Source organism: Strigops habroptila, chromosome 5 (genome assembly GCF_004027225.2).
Source record: "Strigops habroptila isolate Jane chromosome 5, bStrHab1.2.pri, whole genome shotgun sequence".
Classification (NCBI taxonomy): domain Eukaryota; kingdom Metazoa; phylum Chordata; class Aves; order Psittaciformes; family Psittacidae; genus Strigops; species Strigops habroptila.
In genome coordinates this window covers 19,692,114-19,711,689 of record NC_044281.2, presented here as the reverse complement: position 1 = coordinate 19,711,689, position 19,576 = coordinate 19,692,114, and the positions used below count along the sequence as shown (strand labels likewise).

General features: G+C 49.9%; 2 protein-coding genes across 3 annotated transcripts in view; one reads left to right on the top strand and one right to left on the bottom strand.

Moving 5' to 3' along the window:
• Positions 1 to 2,519: 2,519 nt before the first annotated feature.
• Positions 2,520 to 4,760, bottom strand: DLX2 (distal-less homeobox 2). 2 transcript variants are annotated; one of them, XM_030488692.1, is made up of 3 exons: positions 4,225 to 4,760; positions 3,816 to 4,000; positions 2,520 to 3,601 (listed from the first exon to the last, which is right to left on the bottom strand). In XM_030488692.1, the coding sequence occupies exons 1-3, from the start codon at positions 4,544 to 4,546 to the stop codon at positions 3,293 to 3,295; spliced, it is 816 nt and encodes a 271-aa protein (XP_030344552.1). In that variant the 5' UTR covers positions 4,547 to 4,760; the 3' UTR covers positions 2,520 to 3,292. The 2 variants fall into 2 exon arrangements, with proteins under 2 accessions (XP_030344552.1, XP_030344551.1); XM_030488691.1 differs by having other exon boundaries at positions 3,816 to 4,003; positions 4,225 to 4,743.
• Positions 4,761 to 5,930: 1,170 nt separating this feature from the next.
• The window catches only part of ITGA6 (integrin subunit alpha 6), a 134,063-nt gene continuing 120,417 nt past the window's right edge, over positions 5,931 to 19,576 (top strand). Inside the window, exons 1-2 of the mRNA XM_030488688.1 lie at positions 5,931 to 6,009; positions 7,809 to 7,855. The gene's annotated coding sequence lies outside the window, so the exon portion shown is untranslated. The remainder of the gene's footprint in view (positions 6,010 to 7,808; positions 7,856 to 19,576) is intronic.

Here is a 19,576-nt window from a genome sequence, read left to right as displayed (position 1 = left end):
AGTGCTGGGGATGCACTCTCGCCCCTCGGCTGCTCGTCCCAGCTCCGGGCGGCCGAGCCCCGCGTAGCTGCCGCCTTGAGCGGGAGCTCTTGGCTCACAGCGGTGCCTGCCCCGTCCTACCGGACAGGAAAAAAGAGCATGTGAAAGCAGATTACAAACACGCACAGACCAATGCGTGTGCACCTGGAGGTACGGCGCGCGGGTGTGCATCCCGTCCGCGCGCTGTGAGCCGCATCCCGAGCCCCCGCGAGCGGCGGGAGAAATGAGGCGCCTGGAAGGGCCGCGGAAGCTGCAAGGATGCTGCGGGGTGAAGCTCGAAAAGCCTCACGCACATAGACACCAGGTGCGGGCAGCCCAGGGAGAGCCGCTGCTAGCGGGCAGCAAATAAATACTAATAAATAAGTAACAAAATAATATGTAACCAAACAGGAGAAGGAGAGCGCGGAGGGCAACGGGGGCGGGCCGCGGTCTCCCCCGTCCCGGGGCGGGGTGTTCCGCTCCCGGACCGCTGACAAGCGTCCCCCTGCCCCGGGATCCCCCCCGCCGCTGTCGGCATCCTCCCCGACCCCATGGGGCCGCGCCACGCTCCGCACCGCTCCGCTGCACCGGGCCGGAGTCCCTGGGCGAGGAGGGACGGCGGGGAGGCGGCGGAGGGACGCGGAGCAGGTGTTTGGGGGGAGCTTTATTTAGCAGAGAGAAGCGCCTGTAGAAACAACGGGGCGGGGTGGCGGGGGGTGGGGGTTTGCTGTTCCCGTCTTGGCCATGTCACAGTTTTCTCTTGCATCCCGGATGAGAGGTTTAGCAAAACTTGTCATTTGGCAGAGGGGGGTCCCAGACACCCTGCACACACATATACCTCTCTCCGGAGGCACGGCACGCTGACGGGAGCACAGCCCCTGCCAGTCCGCGGGGCCGGGGGCTCCTCGCCACGCGTGCCCCTGTCTCTGGAGGCGGCCCCGATGCCTTTCCCTACACAGCCCTCTCCGTGCCCACCGCCCCAGCGGTGCCTGCTGCTTCCCCCGCTTCGCCGCCCGCAGCTCCTTCCCCCTGGCCGAACCGAGCGACCGAGGCCGGTGCCGCGGTGTGTCTCCGCGGCCGCCGGGGAGGGAGTGGCGGAGGGAAAAGGTGCGGGACGGGCCGGCGCCGCTGTTTCCCGGGCGGCTCCGGGCTCTCCTCTTCGTCCGCGCCGCCGGGGCAATGCCGGGGCTGGCGGGCAGCTGCCGCTTTCCCCTTTGTCTCTCCCGCTCCCTCCTCTCGCCTCATTTGCGGCCGCCTCTTTCGTCCTCCACCCCCCTCTTCCTCTCTTTTCCTCACTCCTCCTTCGCCCCTCTGCCCCCCCCCTCCTCGCCCCCCAGCTTTTCCCAAGCTCTCAGGAGCAATCCGCCCACCCGGCCCCCAACTCCGGCGTGTCCCCTGTGCCCTCCCCGCACCTTCCCCGGCCCCGCCCGGGCTCCTTATGCCAAAGCCTGTCGGCAGACTCGTGGCCGGGCTGCGCATTCCCTGCCCCGGGCGAGCTGGCCTGGGCCTCTTCATCATCTTGTCTGCAACGGGATTCTCCGCATCGGTCCCTCTCCCCCCGCACCCTCCCAGGCTGGCGGGACCCTCGGGGCGACAAGGGGCAGACACTCCCCTCCCAGCTCCCTTCTTCCAGCCACCGGAACCTCCAGGGGTGCAGAGTTTCACACCCCTCAGGGTTACAGGTGTGCGTGCGGGGCACGTCCCGAGGAAAGCAGACTGGAGGGATGCAGTCTAGAAAAGGGCTCAGCCTGGAGGAATGCAGGGAGGGGTATGGATTCTCCTAGAGGGCTAACGTTCTGGAGAGGTCAGCCCTCTCCATCCCAGAGAGGTGCAACTTAGAGGGGGTGCAGCCTGGAGGGATCCAGCCCTCGGAGAGTACATCCCAGAGGGGTTCAGCTATGAAGGGTGAAGCCTGGAGGGCCACATCCCAGAGTACATACTGGGGGGTCCGGCCCTCCAGGAGCACATCTCGGTAGAGGCCCAGCCGGTGCCTCCAGCATTGGAAGGGCCACAAGAGGGGCTCGGCGGCAACCACCAGCTCTGGCCCAAGCAAAGCTCCCACGCGGGCTCCCGGGCTGGGTGCTACCGGCGGCGGGGGAGAGGCGAAATTTCCCCGGGGCAGGGCTGCGGCCAGGAACCGGCTGCGGGAGTACTCCAGTCCCCGGACACGGCCCTGCCCCAAACCCCTCCGGCCCGGCTGGGAGGCGGCAGGAGCCAGTCCCGGGCGAAATGTGGCTGGCGCCAGCAGGCGCGGGGGGCGGCTCTGGGCTGCTGCAGGCAGCGCTGAGTGATTCATGGCCTCGCCGAGAAGACTGTCAGGGGCGAGATTTTACTGTAGACGGGAAAGGAGAGGGGAGGAAGAAGCGGGGCGGTCGCCGGCTTGTGGCAACAATTGCGGTGGGGAGGGGGTAGAGGGTTCGCAGCTTTTCACCCCCGCAGTGAGCGCCAGGGTCCGGATCGACACACCAACCTCCCCCATCCCCAAAGAAACTCAGCGCGGGCACCATGGAAACAATAATTTATTTAAATAATCTCTGCTTATTGTAAAAGAAACATTAAAGATTGTTTCAGTTCTCCATAATAAATAACCAAAAATACCCCCCCCCCCTTTTTTTTTTCTTTTTTCTTTTTCTTTCACGACTCTAGACATCAAACGGCGCAGGGGCAGGGCCAATGGCTGGGTTGCCGGTGATGGGGGGAGTTGAGCGGAGGGGTGGGCTCGGCGCCCACCCCGGGGAGGCCGCATCGGGTCATGAAACTCACCCGGAGGCACAGCGCGGGCGGAAGCCCCCCCTGAACCGCCGCCTGCGACCGGGCCCCCTCACCGGACGGTTCCGATCACGGCTAAAAAGGATAACTTATCCACGGGAGGCTCTTGTTTTAAATCTACATATAAAAATTATTTATCTTTTTTTTTTTTCAACATTTTATTCTTTAATCCCCAACATCAAAGTGAGGTTATCCGCAAAGGCACCTATCAACTTTAAAAAAATAAAAAATAAAGTTAACCAAAGTTCTGCACCGGTTGGATGGAGAAGCCGGGGAGGAGGAAGGAGGACAGCAGGAGGGGAGCTGGGTGCTTGTTCCGCAGCATGGTCATTTTGGCGGCGGGAGGGCGGACCCCGCGGGGCCGAGCGCACATGGGGTCCGCCGCCGGCGGCGCAACGGATGGGGCGCGGAGCGGTTCCTCTCCGCCGGGACGGCAGGAGCAAGGCTTCACCTAAACACCAGTGCTGCAGCTCGGTAGCCCCGCGGGCTAAAGTCTCTGCGGCGTCTAGAAGATACCGCTGCCCCCGTGGGGGTGCGGAGGCTGCGCCGGCTGCGGCAGGGGAGCGGCCGCCGGCAGGTGTCCCGGGCCGCCGGGAGCCGGCGGGTACCACGAGTAGCTCCCGAGGAAGGCTGCCGCGGGGCTGGGGCTGGCGGTGCCGCCCGCCGTGCGCGGGTGAGGAGCGAAGTCCCAGGTGGGGGGCGAGGCGGGGGGCGGCGGCGAGGAGCTGCGGCGGGGGGGCGGCTCCGCCGGGATCTCGCCGCTCTTCCACATCTTCTTGAACTTGGAGCGGCGGTTCTGAAACCAGATCTTCACCTGAGGGTAAGAGGGGCGTCAGGCGGCCGCAGCCTCGCCGGGGCGCCCCGGCGCCGGGGCCGCCCGCGGCGGGGCAGGCAGCAGCAGCTTTCGCAGCCCCGGGCAGTCCCGGCGCTGCCTCGGCGGCGCGGCCGCCTCCACACCCCCCCCAACCGGCCTCATCCGATCCCGCGGAGGACGAGTGGCGGGGCACCCCGCGGCGGGAGAGTCCTACCTGGGTCTGGGTGAGGCCGAGGGAGGCCGCCAGCTCTGCTCTCTCGGGCAGGGCGAGGTACTGGGTTTTCTGGAAGCGACGCTGCAGAGCTGCCAGCTGGAAGCTGGAGTAGATGGTTCGGGGCTTCCGCACTTTCTTCGGCTTCCCGTTCACGATCCTGATCTCCGGCTCGCAGTCTTCCTTCTCTGCTGCGGCAGAAACGGTGGCCCCGGTGAGGAAAGGCACCCGCGCCGCCTCGAGCCCTGCCCGCAACGCGGCATTACCACCCGCCCCGTCGAGGGTGCCCGCCGGGGACGAGCGCCCTCCCGGTCCACCCCGCGTCCCGGGCCCCGACCGTCTCATCGCCGGGCCTGCAGTGGCCGCCCGGCTCCCGTCAGGTCCCCAGACCTGCCCCGGGTCTTGGACGTACCGGAGTCGTTGTTGGCCGGAGAGGCCCTGCTGCCGTAGGGCCCGTAGGAGCCGTAGGCGCCCGCGTAGCCCAGGTCGTAGCCGGCCTTGGCTGAGTAAGGGGCGGTGCCGCCGCCCGCGTAGGGGTAGGAGCCCACCGGGCCGTAGGGCGGCCCGCCTGCCGCCCCGTGCTGCTGGTTGGTGTAGTAGCTGCTGTCGGTGGCCGTGGAGACGGGCAGCGTGGGGGACTCCTGCGGCTTGTGCAGGCCGCCGTGCTGGTAGCTGCCGGCGGAGATCTGGCTGGCGTGCATGTCCGGCACCAGGCTCTCCAGCACCCCGGTCATCCCGCGCCCCCGCCCGCCGGGGCACGGGCCGCCGCCGTCCCGGGGCCGTCCCCACGGGGCAGAGGGGGTCAGGGCCGCGCCACCATACTCGCCGCGTTGCGTTGCGCTGCGCTGCGCTGCTCTCCGCGCCCGCGGGGCCAGGCCGGGCCGGGGCGGCCAACCGCGCTCCCGCCGCCGCCAGCGGGACGGGCTCTGCGGCGCCGCGCGCCGCCGGGACGGCATTTAACACCGGTCACGTGGCGCGGCGCACGTCACCTAGCAACAGCCAATGGGATGCCCGGCCGCGCCGTATCCCCGCGGGTTCGCAGGGCGCGGGACGGGAGCGGCGCCGGGCGCAGGCACGAAGAGCCGCGGGGTCGCGCCCTGAGCAGGGCCGCGCGGTGCCACGGACCGTCCCCGTCCCCGTCCCCGTCCCCGTCCCCGTCCCCGTCGTATGGCGCTTACCACCGCCCCTCTCCGCCCCTGGCCGGCGTGGTCCGACAGGGCGGTCCGATCCTCACCGGCGAGCGCTCAGTCCGGCCGCTCTTGCCGCGCTGTGCCCGGTGTGTACCCCCGCCCGGAGGCCCGCGGTTCCGTCCCGCCGTGAGCGGCATCCCCTCGCGGGCGCGGCGGGCGCCGGTAGGACGGCAAGAGACAAGCAGAGATATGGGAACCCTGTTCGGAGGTCCTTCACGGCTGTCCTGGCCCCGGGGGAGCGGCCACACCGCGGGACAGCAGCACCCCTCTCTCCGTGATAGGGTGGCAGCCCTTTCCTGCGAAACCTCCGCGATGTTACGCGCGGAGAGGCGACACTCCGTGGGGTGCACACTCATGTATTTCACACAGCAGCTGCTGGCGGCGGCACCCACGGGGCGTCCCTCCACGCGGCAGCCGGTAACGGCGCGTTGTTGCGGGACCGGCAGTGCCAGGCACCCCCCAGCAGCCGCCCGTCCCCTGCCGTGTCCCGGGCGGCGGGCGGCTGCACCAAGAACGGCGCCGGTCGACGGGGCGGCTGTCGGGCGGGCGCGGCGGCGCTGCCCTCTGCCGGGGGCAGCCCTAGGGGGCACAGTGGGCAGCCGTCGCGGTGTGCCAGGGCCTCGGGGAAGCGGCTCCAGGGCCGATGTGGAGTTTCACATTCTGTTTCTCCCGCCCGTCCCGCCGCACTGGGGGGGGGGGTGTGTGTGCCGAAAGGCGCGCGTGCCCCGCGCGTGCTTCCCCCCCCCCCGCGAGCCCCCAGCGCGTGCCCCCTCAGGACCCCTCCTCGCGCTCGCCGCCGCCCGGCTGTGTGTGTGTGTGCGTGTGTTTGGGGAGGGGGGGGTCATTCCCTCCCGCCGCAGGTGCCGGTACCGGGGGTCCCGCCCCCGCCGCTGGGCGGCCTCGCCCCGGCCGCAGCCCCGCTGCGGTCGCTTTGAAGCGGGGCGCGGCTGGAGCCCGTTGGTCTGTGCCCGGCGGGGCGGCGGCGCTCCGCAGGGCGCCGGGCGAAGGTGAGCGGGGCCGGGCCGGGCCCCCGCGCCGCCGGCGGTGGTAGGTGGTCCCGGGAGCGGGGCGGCGGGAGGCGGCGTGCTGGGCCCGGGAACAGCCTCCGCAAGAAGCGACGTGCCGAGAACCCGGGGGACACCGGCGGGACCTGGCGCCGGTAGCTGGCGCCTGGCCGTGCCGGGGCAAGCGGAGCCCGCGGGGTCCTGGGGCTGGGCCGGGAAAGCGCACGGCGGTTACGGAGAGGGCACGGCGGCTGTACCTGTGGGCTCGGGTGCTGCTGCCTCTCAGGCATAGCTAGTATTCAACGCAAAAGAAAGCTGGTTTATAAAATCCGCAGTCTGAGCTTACTGGTGCCCCAAGTGAGGTCTTTGTGCGACCATTTTAGCCCTGACTAGCACGGGGGAGAAGGACAGGGGCAGGCAGCGTGTAGTGATGGGCAGCAGAGATCAGGGCAGTCGGCTGCTCTTCGTTAGTCACATTTTGAAGCATGTAAAATACAAAGGAGAAAGGACATGTCACCGTATGTTATCTCGTTGAAGACTTAATACAAATGACTTTCTCTGAAATTTGTTTCGTTATGTAGCAAAGGTGTTTGTGTTTTTTGTTTTTTTTAATTTCCTTAGAATAATAATAATTAGAATAAATAATTTAGTGCTATACAGCTCCACGCATGTGCATGGTGATTTACACAAAAAGCAAATGGCATAGGTTTTTTTACTTCAGCTTATGTGAATAATCTTTCGCATGCAAGTTGTTTCTCGTAAGTTAGCACAGGGCTCACGAATTTAAGTGAACTGTCACATGGTAGCTGCTTGGACGGCTTTGTTCTTGCAGTTGTTTTGCCTGTGTGGAGTTGCAGGCTCTGCTGGAATGAGCACCGGGGAGTTACTTATGCATACATTCAGATGGTTGATCTTGTAGATCTGATTTTATTATTATTTGTTTGAACTTTGCTTGTGAGTAAGGTGGTGGTTTGAAACAGCAACTTGTGTAAGTAAGGGCATGACTCTCCAGGCTGTGAAGGTGAACAGGTTATGATGCAGGGAAGGAAGGCATCAGGCAGCAGGAAGGAAGGAGGAAGGGTTGTACTAGGTAAGAGAAAACTCGATTACCATGGATGTTTTAAAACACACTCCTCTGAATCAGTCTTGGTATTAGCGAGGAGTTTAAAAGAATAATGGCATTAGGCTGCCCCATGTTTATGTGATTTTGTGTTCTCATGTTGAGTTAACAATTTCAATTCCACTTTTTTTGTCTCTGTTTTGGGAATTACGAATGTTGTCCAGATGGGTAATTAGAAAGGACTCATGGAGACTGGAGCAGGAGGTAAAGCTCAGAGGAGAGGAGGAGTGTTTTGTGTACCTACTATCGCTATTTGGCAGTCTTGCTTGGTTTCGGTGTAATAGATCATGTGTTATTATTTATGTCCAGTGAGAAGGCATGTTTGGGTGGTGCAAAATATTTATTTTATGGACCATAGTAATTCAGCTGCACGTGGGAGAAAGATGCTTGCCTTCTCATGGCAGAGCGGTTCAGTGTTCAAAAGTTTTGGTATTGAGGTTTATATAAATGTACAGCACTTATTGCCAGAGGCTGCAAAACAATGAGCTGGCTGTGGTGTTGTTGATTTTTTTTTTGTCTTAGAATCATCTTCATGCTGCTAGGACTGTGGATATATTTTGTTTATGGAGTATACTAAACACAGTGTGTATGAACACAAGAAAGGACCATCAGCCTTTAAGATGGTCCAGCTCTCCAGCTGACCAGTTTGCATTAATCTTTTTGTTAATTTTTTTCTTAACAGGCCAGTCATATATGACCCATAGAAATGGCAACAGTAACTCCTGCTCGGTATGTTTTGATATATATATATTTTTTTTATTAACTATTATTTCTATTACTCTCTTCCTAAAACAGATTTAATCTGACAAAAATCTGAAAGCGCTTAAATGCTTTAAACTCAGTCTTTATGTACGATATAGATTTAACCTAGGGATCAACAGAGCAAGCTATTCCATGATGTTTTATCTCAAGTTTAACTTGAAGAGAACCACACTCAGCATTCAGAAAGAGATTAATTTTTAATCCTCTGTAGTTAATATTATTTTATCCATTATGATCCACATCTGCCTGAACCATTTAATTTATTTCAGTGGGAATGTGGTGAATCTTGGGAAATGGGCCCATTATTTCTGATAATGTTGCAAAAAAGTGGTTGGACAGTAGTCTCTACTGCAGTGGCACATTAAGAAGTACAGGTTTCTTCTCATGGCTGTGGGAAATGCTTTCCAGTGGATTTATGGTGATACAATGAATGGTATAGTCCTGAGCGTTTGTCTTCCAAATAGAAGGGTCGTTTAAATCACATGCCAGATGAAGCCACGAGGAGGGTTTATGCTTGCATTGTACCTATGAGATCTGGTATTATACTCCGGAGTAATGGTAACAATTAAATCTTCCTTTTCTGAGGGATTAAGCGTATCAACTTTTAGGGAATTGTATGAGTCTTTTCAACACCCATCCGGATGCTTGCTACCTGCTGTGCTTAGTTTCAGAATCCAGCATTATCGTTTTCCTCTCTAGAACTGTTTATTGCCTCATCCATCTGTGCATCAGATTACTTAATTCCAAAACCCACGAAACTCTGCTGGGAAGAATATGCCCCTGTGTGTGGCTCCCCAAGGTTTCTTTTCTTAGCCCCTTGTTGTGAACAGCTTATACAAGCATGATAGGAAGCACGGGCTGTGCAAAATCCTTTCAGAGTTGTTTATTAAGATTACTTGGCCTCAGATTGTCTTTCTCAGTGAGGAAAGGTGCTGAGCTGCTGAGGAATCTTCAGTAGAAACTTTTGCAGAGCAGAGCACAAACTGCGACTTTTAATAGTGGATTAGTCCGGGGTTATTTAGCACAGGTGTTTCTCATTTCTTTCCTTCTACTACACTGAGGGAGTGCACAGCCTGATGCATTGGGGTGAGTGTCTGATAGCAGCACATCCTTGAGTCTAATTATTACTACAAATGTGGGGAGAAGGGAGAAGGAAGGTTTGTGTACAGAATGTGAAGGCAATAGAGCAGCAATCCTCCACGTGCAGCACATGGGTTTTGGGAATAAAGCAGAGCATGCCCAAACAGTTCCTCTTGCCTCCTTTATGGACGTGAAATCCCAGCCAGTGCTTAAGTAGGGCCCTTCAGGCTGTTCTGACCACCTCTTGTATTTCCAGGATCTTTTTTTCTCTACCAGCTGTATCACAAGTAACAGCACTGACAAAAGCTATATGCTTTTCTCTATAGAAGGGGATTGGTAGAACAGCTAGGCAGTAATCTTTTGAATAGTTTCAAATAATGTAAACCAGGCCACTGGTGGCTGCAGGTACGCATACACTCCAGAGCAGTTGGTTCTGAGCCCACTTCATAGTGGATTTGAGCAAACTTGGGTTCAGTCCGCAGGTAAATCTTTGTTGAAAGTGTCTTGTGTGTGAATATTTTGATGGAAGGAATCTTTAGTAAGAGCATGCATGAAAAATACTTTCAAGATGAATCATTAGGTAATTTCTAATACTACTGTAGATGACAAGTGTGAGAGAAGCTGAGAGGCGTATTTTGTGGGAGCGGATTCAGGCCGAGTTGATCATTTGTATCATTATGAGCTCTTGTTTTGCACAGGTAGTGGAGAACAGACTTATTTTTGCCTTGATTGTAACATCTGTATAACCTTTACCTGTGCAGTCTAAGCACAGTTTCAGCAAACTGTTCAACACAGAGACCAGACTAACCAAGACTGCTTTGGTTTTAGTTTAAAGGTTTGGGTTCAGTTTAGTGGACAATGCTGTTCCACCTCAGTGTGCTTGGACGAGTTTTGATTTGTAATGCGAATGAACTGCCTGAGGCATGGAGTGCAGTTTCTCCTGCAGCATGTTGCTTGAGCTGACACCTCCTCTGACTGGCAAATGACAAGGTCTGTTCCTGCTGGAAAACATGAATGTCTTGTTGGAAGGATGGGATGTTTTTCTTTTAAAGAAGATATGCTCAAGAACAGGCCTCCTAAGTGGATTATGCAGCTGCAACACACTTGGGGCAAGTCCTAGATGGCTGCATTTCCATCTGGAATGCCACACTAAAGTGACTTAAATTGTGGGCCATGGAAACTTCAGAGACTCTTCATAGGAACATTTGCATATATGCTCTAGGATTTAGCATTGCTATCCCTAGCCTTTGTAGGCAGCTTAAATACAGACAGTGAATTGATTGAAGATGTAAATTTAAAAGAGAACCTTCTTTTCCATAGTGAGAAAATATATACAAACCACAAAAAAATAATTGTCCTTGAAGTTCATTTGCTTTTTGTTTTTAAAAGTGGTGAAATCAACATGATCAGAAGCGAGCTGAGATGATTTTGACTTGTGAAGTCACAGTTGTCCCATAAACTGGCTGGGTACCTTTTACTCAAGCTACATGGCTGAAGTCCATCACATAAGTGTGAAAACAGAGGCAGTTTTGGGCAGTGAGTTGTCTGAGGAGCACTCAACCCCATAGTCTGCACACATATCTATCCTGAAATTGTTCCTTCCTTGGAGGGAAGGGGATGAAAGGAATGTGTTCAGATTCACAAGTTACTGGCCTTTCATTTTCCTGTGCTTAGCTTGCAATATTGGCAGGTGCTTTACACATGTATTTCATCTGATAGTATTTTTCCCGTTGGCAGAATGCCTAGATCGGAGAATCACATGCCTTTTATGAACATTGTTCTACATCTAAATAAATTGCATTTGAATGTTTCTTTTGACTTGTATGCATGGCTATCAGGGGTTAGTGTTGCCACCTAGACCAGCTCAAGCTTCTGAGCTTTTTTTAACTTGGAAACTTGGTGAAGGTATTGAAAACTGAGGCAGAGCGCAGAAACTGCTGAGAAGCAATTACGTAAAGTGGTAGGCGGGAAGTTAGCTAAGCAAATTCTATTGCCTTCAGGCCCTCTTACATTATTAAGTGACTTGGCATCTAATTTGCAGAAGTGGTTGAACAAATGGATTAAAAATAATAATGGGAACATTCAAGTGTAAAGAATCTAAGTGGCCACAGGATGTCCCCACTGTTCCATGTTGATGCATCCTGTTACGCTATTTATTCTGTAGTACAAAGCTTGATACATTTCTTAAGTGGGATATTTTACATGTTGGAGGTTTAGCATTCATATTCATATTCCCAATGCTTATTAACTGACAGGGCAACCAATTAGCATCTGGTCTGATGGAGGGAGAAAGGAAAAGAAGAATGGTTTTCTTGGCTGGCTTGCTTTAGGTCTGAGTTCTCTTAGCTTCCAAAGATTGGGAATGAACAAGATTAGATTTTTTGGTTTTAAGTCAATTATTCATTCCATGTGAATGCAATTTGGTCGCTCAAATTAGACTGAGAATTTATTCAGAAAGTTAATTTTTGACCCACTTTTAAAAGTCTGCTACAGTTGCTGTGCATGTTGACTAAGAAAGCAAAGGGACATCCTTATTTAAGAGCTTGAACAAGGCGGTGGCACTGAGTAAACTAAAGTGTGAAAGTAAAAGTAATAGCAGTGTTTTTGAGCTGTTAGAGTAACCTGCTGTGGAAGTGGTTTAATTGAAACAGAAGGGAGGCATTCTGTGAAATAAATGTACCCATGAAGAAAGCAGGTGCAGAGAATAGCTATGATGACAAAACGTACACCCTGGCTTCTGAAAACGTGTCCCAAAACTCTGTATGGACCTATGTGATGAACCACACTGTGGCTGATGCTGCACAAGGATATATACGCAGGGGAAAATGTAGAGCATAAGGAGCAATATATTAGTGCTGGGACTTTATGTGAAAACAGATTCCTGAGTCCAAGATCATGCTGTTACATGCAGGCTATGGCAGTGATGTTATCCTTAGGAATTCTTTATAGCTACAGCAACTATATTCAGTTGTTTCAGATTTTCAGCATCTCTGAAAATCACAGCCTGTGTTTTGAAGTTAGATAGTATTGGACATGAGGAAAAATAACATTTTGGGTAGCCTCTTGAGCCTGGAAATCCACGCAGTGAAGCTTTGTATGCCGGGTACAGACAGACATATATTCTCATTCATACTTTTTTTATATGCATGTGGCCACTTAGCCCTCTGGGAAAGCCTGAGGAGAAAACTCTACTTCCCCGAGCAACTCATTGCTTTTCATTGTCCTTTCTGCAGTGCAAGATCTGTGAATTACATTTTTGTATCAGTGGCACACTTACCTTTTCTTACTGAATTGAATGCTGCAATACCAGCAGCATTCTGCAGTGTTGTTTATCTGGTAGCTTCCAGGCTTGGATTGTCTATGCTATTTTAAATAGCTCTGTAGACCAGACTTGTCTAAATGACTACAGTAATTATGCTGCAAACAACAGATGACTGGCATTTCACCTAGAGGTGTTTCCTTGGGGGTTGATGAATGTGAACTAATTTTCCTAAGAACTACTCTAGCAGTAAGCTTGGAGTGCAGCAGTGAGTTAACATACAAACTGTGTCTATTCTTGTCTATGAAGACATGCTACCCAAATCTATATGATTGTATATGCTTTTATTATTGAAATTGCTCGGGGGGTGACAAATGCTTTCTCTTTTCCAGCAAGCTATGCCTTTTGGGTGTTTTATGTGAAAACACAAGTTAGCTTTTTTTGTATCTACGGTTTTCATGACCAGCGTGAAAGAATTTTTATAAAGGAGGCATATCCCATCATCCACTTTAGTATATGCAAGATTCATACTACTGTTACCACTGCCTGCTTAATCAGTTGGTTCACTGACATCAGAAGTAGCTTTAAATGAAAGACAAAACTCTGATGGAGTTGTTCAAAACAATGGGACTTTTATGTACCCAGAGACTGCAAATCTTGAGTCAGACCTAGGCTTTCAGCTCTTACGTTTGCTGATGTGAAGTGATCCAGTGATGAAAGCTGATCACCAAGTACACAACATTTGTACAATGCTTCCGGAGCTGAAAGGCTGGAGTTGCAGTACACTCTCTACACCTGTGAGCTGGCAATGTGGTGCATGGGCAGCTGGGCTGTTGAACTTGGAGTAGTCAGGTTTTGTAAGGAGCCTGCATTGCTTCTAATTAAGAAACCTGTTGTATGGGTCTTAGTGCTGGAATAGTAACTGCATCACTAAGTGCACTGCAGCACTGGAAAAGGCTACCTGACCAGCAGGGGATTTTGCGCTCTAATTGAAGAACTGTGAACAGTTGCTCTTGAACAATGTGAGGCTGCACATATTGGAAGAATAATTGTCCTTCAGACATACAGTATATGGGGTTGCATGCTTGCTTCATAATACTTTTTATGTACCCTTGGCTGCTGCCTTCCTTTTATCTTCCTGCATACACATACTCTTCTGGAATGGGGAATAATTACTGTAATTTTTTGGTGAGAGTGCCAGCTGCCCAGAAGTTATGAGTTTTCTCCTTTCCTCATTCCCTAGTGGGAATGAGGCAGGAGATGACATTCCTGCCTTACTGGGTCCAGGTCACTTACTACATCTCATTCTGTGTATCTAGCCCTGTAAATAGTTAGGAAAAGACAGCAATAAGAAATGTGGGCCCAGGCCTTTTACCTACATTGGCATTGCTGGCATGGCTCTTCTGGTTCTGTGTGTGTGTAACACAGGAATGCAGTGATGCTGTTGTTAAGATGTAGCAGCACCCAGCTTGCTGTGAGAATAGGGATTTGGATGTTGTCACCTCTGTCCAGAAGAGATGTGTGCCATGTCATCAGCCAACTTGAGGAAAGAAAAACAGGGTAGGGAACATTGCCTGTCCAGGTTCTTAGCCTCTGTGTTAGCTGGTCCAGTCTTGACAAAACTCAGGAGCAGAAACAGGTAGGAAGGTGTCAAGAAAAAAGCTTTCTTCCAGAAGGTGGCACATTTCCACCGAGTTTGTGCCAGCGCAGCTGTGTTGGCAGGAAGAATCCAGCCCCTGCTGGACAAGGGAGTTCTGTGTTTCACCCGTCATTCATCCAGCAATGAAGTCAGACCTTCCTGGCAAACTCTGGAAAGGTAAAGTAGGTATGACAGGAAGCATTTCTCTAACTGCTAACTAGCTGTGCTGCCATCTAGCATACCTGTAAACGTTAAATTCTGTTGTATCAATGGTCGGGGAGCTGAGGAGGGGAGAAGGGAGTACTGTTGACCATGAAACTTACCTTGCTCTGGAGGGGGAATGAGAAGGAGAGAGCACTATTGTCACTCAAACAGGGTGGGGAAACAATGTGTTTTGTTTTTAATTGCATAAAACATAAAGCATAAACACTGTTAAGTTAAACAGAGCTTGTGTTACTATTATTGAATTTCATTTTTGTTAGGTGTGAAGAAGACACTAAGTATTTCTGAATTCTAAAAGTGTCCTCACTGTTCTGGGGAGGATTGGATAATTTAGCAAGTTCTGAGTATCTGCCTTTAAGATGAAAATGTGTTATTGTTGATCCCTGGTTTGCATGACCTAGTTAACTAGTTAAGTTTCTTAGAGCTCTGCAGAGACTTAATAATAACCTTGCATTATAATTAGCAGTTCTTCAAAGAAATACCAAGCTTCAACAAATGTATTACTGGCATGATTTGCTCAGTGAACTGCTAGCGAAGGGAAGTAAATAAGCTGCTGTGCCAGCTTCTGTCCTGTTTGCCTGATGTGCTGCCCGGCAGTTACTTAAGCCTATTATAGGGAGGTAAATAAATTGGACCTTCCTTTTTTCAGGTGACATGTCTGACAACTAGCTGTTTTCTTGTTGCTTCTCATGCATTTCCTTTTTGACAGCAGCTCACCTGATGGAGTTGGTGTACTGTCTTTAACACAAGTTTAGCATCGGTTGTTAAGCCAGGAATTCAGTGATGAATTTCAAGATGATCTCTTGAAATTCTATTAATCTTAAATTCTCATTGCTGTATTCATCCTTTCTTATGCTGTTATTTTTTTTTACCATAAGGATAGGCCATATTTTCATGAGAATTGTTAAGGAAGCAGTTAAATATAACATGACATTTTGAAAACAAATGTACATCATATCTGTTGCTTAATTGCACAATGATATATAACAATACTCAGTTCGTCCACATACACAAATACGGGGTTTCCATTGACTGTTTTAACAGGAGGTTCTGGAAACTTGGTCTTTCTCCCTGGTGATGGTATTTGGAGGTGAGAAGTACAGCTGTATACTTATGAAACCTGGCAGAAAAATATCTTTTGCATTAACAGTGGCCATACTTTTACATCCTTCCTCCTTCCCATTATACACTATTGAAAATGGATGATTGAAAAACCACAACAGTCTTCATGAAAAATGTGGAAAACAGTTTCAACAGTTTTGCCAAGCAGCTTTAAACTGTGATAAAGGGTAATATCAGTAAACCTCAGGCAATCCTCTGCAGAATCTGCAGAGGGAATAGCAACCATTTGCAGACTTAATGCAGTTCCTTCAGGAGGTTGCCTGAAGGTAGTGTTTGGCTTTAATCTGCACACAGCATTCATCAAGAGAAACATCCCTGGCTAATTTCCTGTTTCCATCAGGTATTTGCACTCTTACAAGGAGAAGAGCAATCCTTGAGTTTTTTTCTGCATGAAACTGAAACTTCAAAAGCACATTGTTCCCAGATGGGTCTGGTGTGTTCATATTTTCTCTGTGTCACTGGAGCATGGCAGCATCTCTTGCACAAACATCACTATTGTGACAAGCTGATTAATGGATAAGTGCTTTCTATCTGTGTCCACTTGGCTGCACTGTAGATTTATAAATGTTACCTTAAAAATCTTCCTCTCCTGGCTTGTTTCCTAAATTAGTACTTTACCTGAGCTTGAAAACCTTTTAATTTCTTGGGATGTTTCCAATGTTCCAGCATCAGGTCTTCTGTGGGAGTAAGACTTTGGGAAATCATCCTGAACATAGCATAAAGGTCTACAGCTTACATCCTCTGCCCCATTTCTGAATCTGCTCTTGTATAACATGTCGAATACAGAAAATGTGACCTTAAATGGTTTTGTTGGTCTGTCTGTGTGTCATGTTCAGCATAGTTTTTGGCAAAGGTATTTTTTCAGCTCTGGAGTTAGGGTAGGGGGTATGTGAGCTGAGTACAGCCACAGTGACTGGCACCCCATCCTGCTGCCACTCATCTCACTGACATGCTGCCTCTGGCCCTGGGTGAACGCATAGGCTGGGTGGGAGCCATGGGAGAGCCTCCCACTCCACAAAAACAGCTGCAGAAGTGGGCTATGCACCACGCTGCCTGCTCTGCAGTGGGCCAGCTGCTCCAATGTCCACCCTGGCAGGGCACAGAGCCTATAGGGACAAGCTGGGCAAAGCCAGTGGGACTTGTGCGCTATGGGGACATTAAGGATGGGTGAAAGGAGGTGAAGAAACCTACTGGCTTTGTGATGGTTGTGCAGGCTTTTCCTCCCCCTTGTTGGTTTTCTGCAAAATGTACTGCATTGTGTGAGATGTAGCTGATCCCCAGTAGCCTCATAATGCTATGACCTCTTCCAAGGTAAAGGAAAATTAAACCAAGAGCAATACACTGTCATGGATCTCTAGTGTGATCTCTATGATGTGTTCCCAGGGAAAGATCTGGACCCTACCTGGTTTGAAAATTTTGATTTGATAGGTGCTAACAGTTCTACTTGTTTTGTATCTCTAGCGCTGACTATGGTAAATTGGGAATTACATTTGAGTAGAATCACTTCTTAGGATAGTAGAGCATAGCTATCAATTTATGGATTACTTCAAATATTTTATATTATTATTATTACATTTTGCTCCATCAAACACAGTATTAGCTTTAAAGATCATGCATAGAGAAAGAGTGTTTAGTAATGCATAGCATTAACAAACAGCATTACTTGGCAGCCTGACCACCCAGTTTATAATAAAGGCTTTGGCTCTCACATCAGTGAGATCTTTGTATTGCTGCCAGCATGCTTTCCACAACACTGCTTCATAGTTGTGTAAAACTTCTGAGAGGAGAAGACTTATAGAAATAACAGGCTACACCATTGTGCAGCAAGATTATACACTGCTTATCACAGATTAAGTGCTAAATACTGGCTGAATCATTAAAGAGATTGAGAGTGATGTGTGTGTGAGTGGATGGCTGCATGTTTAACTTTTTCCTTGTGCTACTTGATGTAATATTGTCTTAGCTGTTGAGCTTGAGTACTTTCACTAATACTTGCTGTGTTTAGCTACTGCCAATTTTGACTAAGCACCAGTCACAACAAGGAGTAGAAACTTTCTAAACTTGTTCTTTCTTAGCTACCTGGGATACATCTGCCAAATTCCTTAGAGGAAGTTTTATCCTTCTTAGCTGATACCACTTCTAGCTCTCTAGTACACATAGATTACCTGGATTTATACCTCCAAAACGTACTTCTTCATTATTTGAGAGTGATGGTTTTTACAAATACTTTAATTGAAAAAGTTCCTTTTATAAAATTAAATGGTTTCTTCTCTATTTTATATATATATCACTTTTCTCCTTTCTCTTGTGCATATCAATGATGTTTACTTCAAATACATCTTAGTTATTGCAATGGAACCAAAGATGTTACAGCATATGTCCGTATATCTAGGCAAAACAGTGGCTTGACTTAAAGCCAATAGTAAAATAATTAATTACTTCAGCTACAACAACTTAGAACAGTGATTTCTCCAAAACTCTTTTTTCTGTCTGGAAAATCAGGAGTCTGTTTTGCAAAATTGGAGCATTCAGGAAACTTACAGGTGAGGTCATTCAAACACTCTAGTGCTATCCTGAGAACAACCAGAGTCTATGACAACTTTATCTTCCACCTCTCAGTTCTTATTATCAGTGAGCATTAACACCTTTTATATTAGACAGAGAACATTAACTTCTAAATATTACAGAAAAAGCTATGCAGCAGAAAATAATAGCTTGCTATTTCCCGTACAGCTTAAAAATAGATAGTGGTAGCATGTATATTTAGTTCTGTGCTGTATGAGCACTTCAGTTTAACTGTTCAAGAGACTTTCTTTGGCATTTATTTGTTTAGCTGCTAAGACTTCGTTGTTTTGTTTGGTTGCTGGTAGTCAGTGTTCAAACTGAGAAGCCGTGATCAGTGGTCAATAAGCTTGCTTCCCAGGCTGAGTGAGGTGCTGTTAGGAATGTCAGCTGCTGTTGGCTGAAACGCCACAGTTTCACATTGCTTTTTGGAAGGCTCCTGCAAGCCTCAGATGAGGTCACTGCATGATTGCAAAAGAGCAATGAGTGAGAAACAATAAAGTCGAAGGATCCTAATTTTTACATTATAAGGAAATAAGGGAATCTGTAGATCTACAAAAATGCAGAATGAGAGCCGAGGAGAAACAGAGGTGCTGCAGTAATTCAAAATTAGCAAGTGTACTAAGAGCTGTCCTCCAGGGTTGGGGGGGTTTGCTGACTTTTAGACCTCTGCCTATTAGGTCATTAGTGCCTGGCTTCAACCTTTGATCTTTCTGCAATTCTTGTAGCTCTCTTAATTTTTTTTCCCAACAGAGTGCCAAAGTTGTGTGATTACAGTGAAGCCATTGTACTAAACATCCCACATATGGATGCAGCACAGAAGACTTAGAGAAGTGGCTTATGTTGCAAGAATGCAACGATCTGCTTTGTACAATGTATATTCATCTCAAAACAGCCTTTATTATGTGAATAAAGCCTGATTGTTTTTGTTTAAACAGAGCTGTCTTGCAGGACGGAAGATGCACCTCAAGACAAGACAAGAGATGGATAATCTAAGCTCTCCAGTGACACATTAGGCAGAGGGGCTGTTTGTCAAGTCAGAGCTGTTGGGACACAAAGCTCTTGGGAGAGAATGAGGAGCAGCAACATGAGACTACAAAAACTCAGGGCCAGCAATGCTGAACTGTGTTATAAGTGTAATGAAACTTGGACACCTTTGCTGTAACTCCCAATAATGTTGTGCCTGGAAAAACAGCAGAGTTGATGACTTCTGTACAACGGAGACTTGGCTAACTTGAAATTACTTGTATCTCTGGGAGAAGTGTGTGTTCAAGGTCAGGGTGGGAGATGCTGGATGTATGTATTCCTTAAAAGGGGTTCCCATGTTTAATTTTTAGGAAACATTTTCTTTTTCCCTTGGTATATGGGTGAGTTATGTAGTAGTGTCTTTAGTGGTTGATTTTTATGGGCCAGATTCTTGGCCATTTGGGGGTATCGCTGACCATTCAGGAGCATCACTGTAGATTTGGGAGTACAATGTACAGATTGTACACCATGGCTTCCCCAGTATATTTGGGGTTGTTCTGGTTGCTGGAGTAGGGCCAACCTGAGAGTAATAACCTCTTTCCCTAGGCTGTGAAAGACAAGGACTTGGAAAAAAGCCCCTATTGCCTGATTACCTGAGGCTGCTTTCCCACACGTTTGCTAACATGTCACCCCCTTCCTAATTCTACAGAAATGCCTGATTTTTTTCTTAGATTTGCTTTTATTGTACTCCACCACCACTGATGATGTGAACTATGGGTCTTGTAAGCTAACAGTTCCCAGGAGAACAGCTTTCAAACTACTTAGAGCAGTTTCTCTC

What these genes read in the sequence shown, in the direction of transcription:
- DLX2 (XM_030488691.1), bottom strand. Translation starts at nt 4,546, where the DNA reads ATGACCGGGGTGCTGGAGAGCCTGGTGCCGGACATGCACGCCAGCCAG. An exon ending in TCCGGCCAACAACGACTCCG is followed by an intron (nt 4,004 to 4,224) that starts GTACGTCCAAGA and finishes TTTCTGCCGCAG; the next exon opens with CAGAGAAGGAAGACTGCGAG. An exon ending in TCGGCCTCACCCAGACCCAG is followed by an intron (nt 3,602 to 3,815) that starts GTAGGACTCTCC and finishes TCTTACCCTCAG; the next exon opens with GTGAAGATCTGGTTTCAGAA.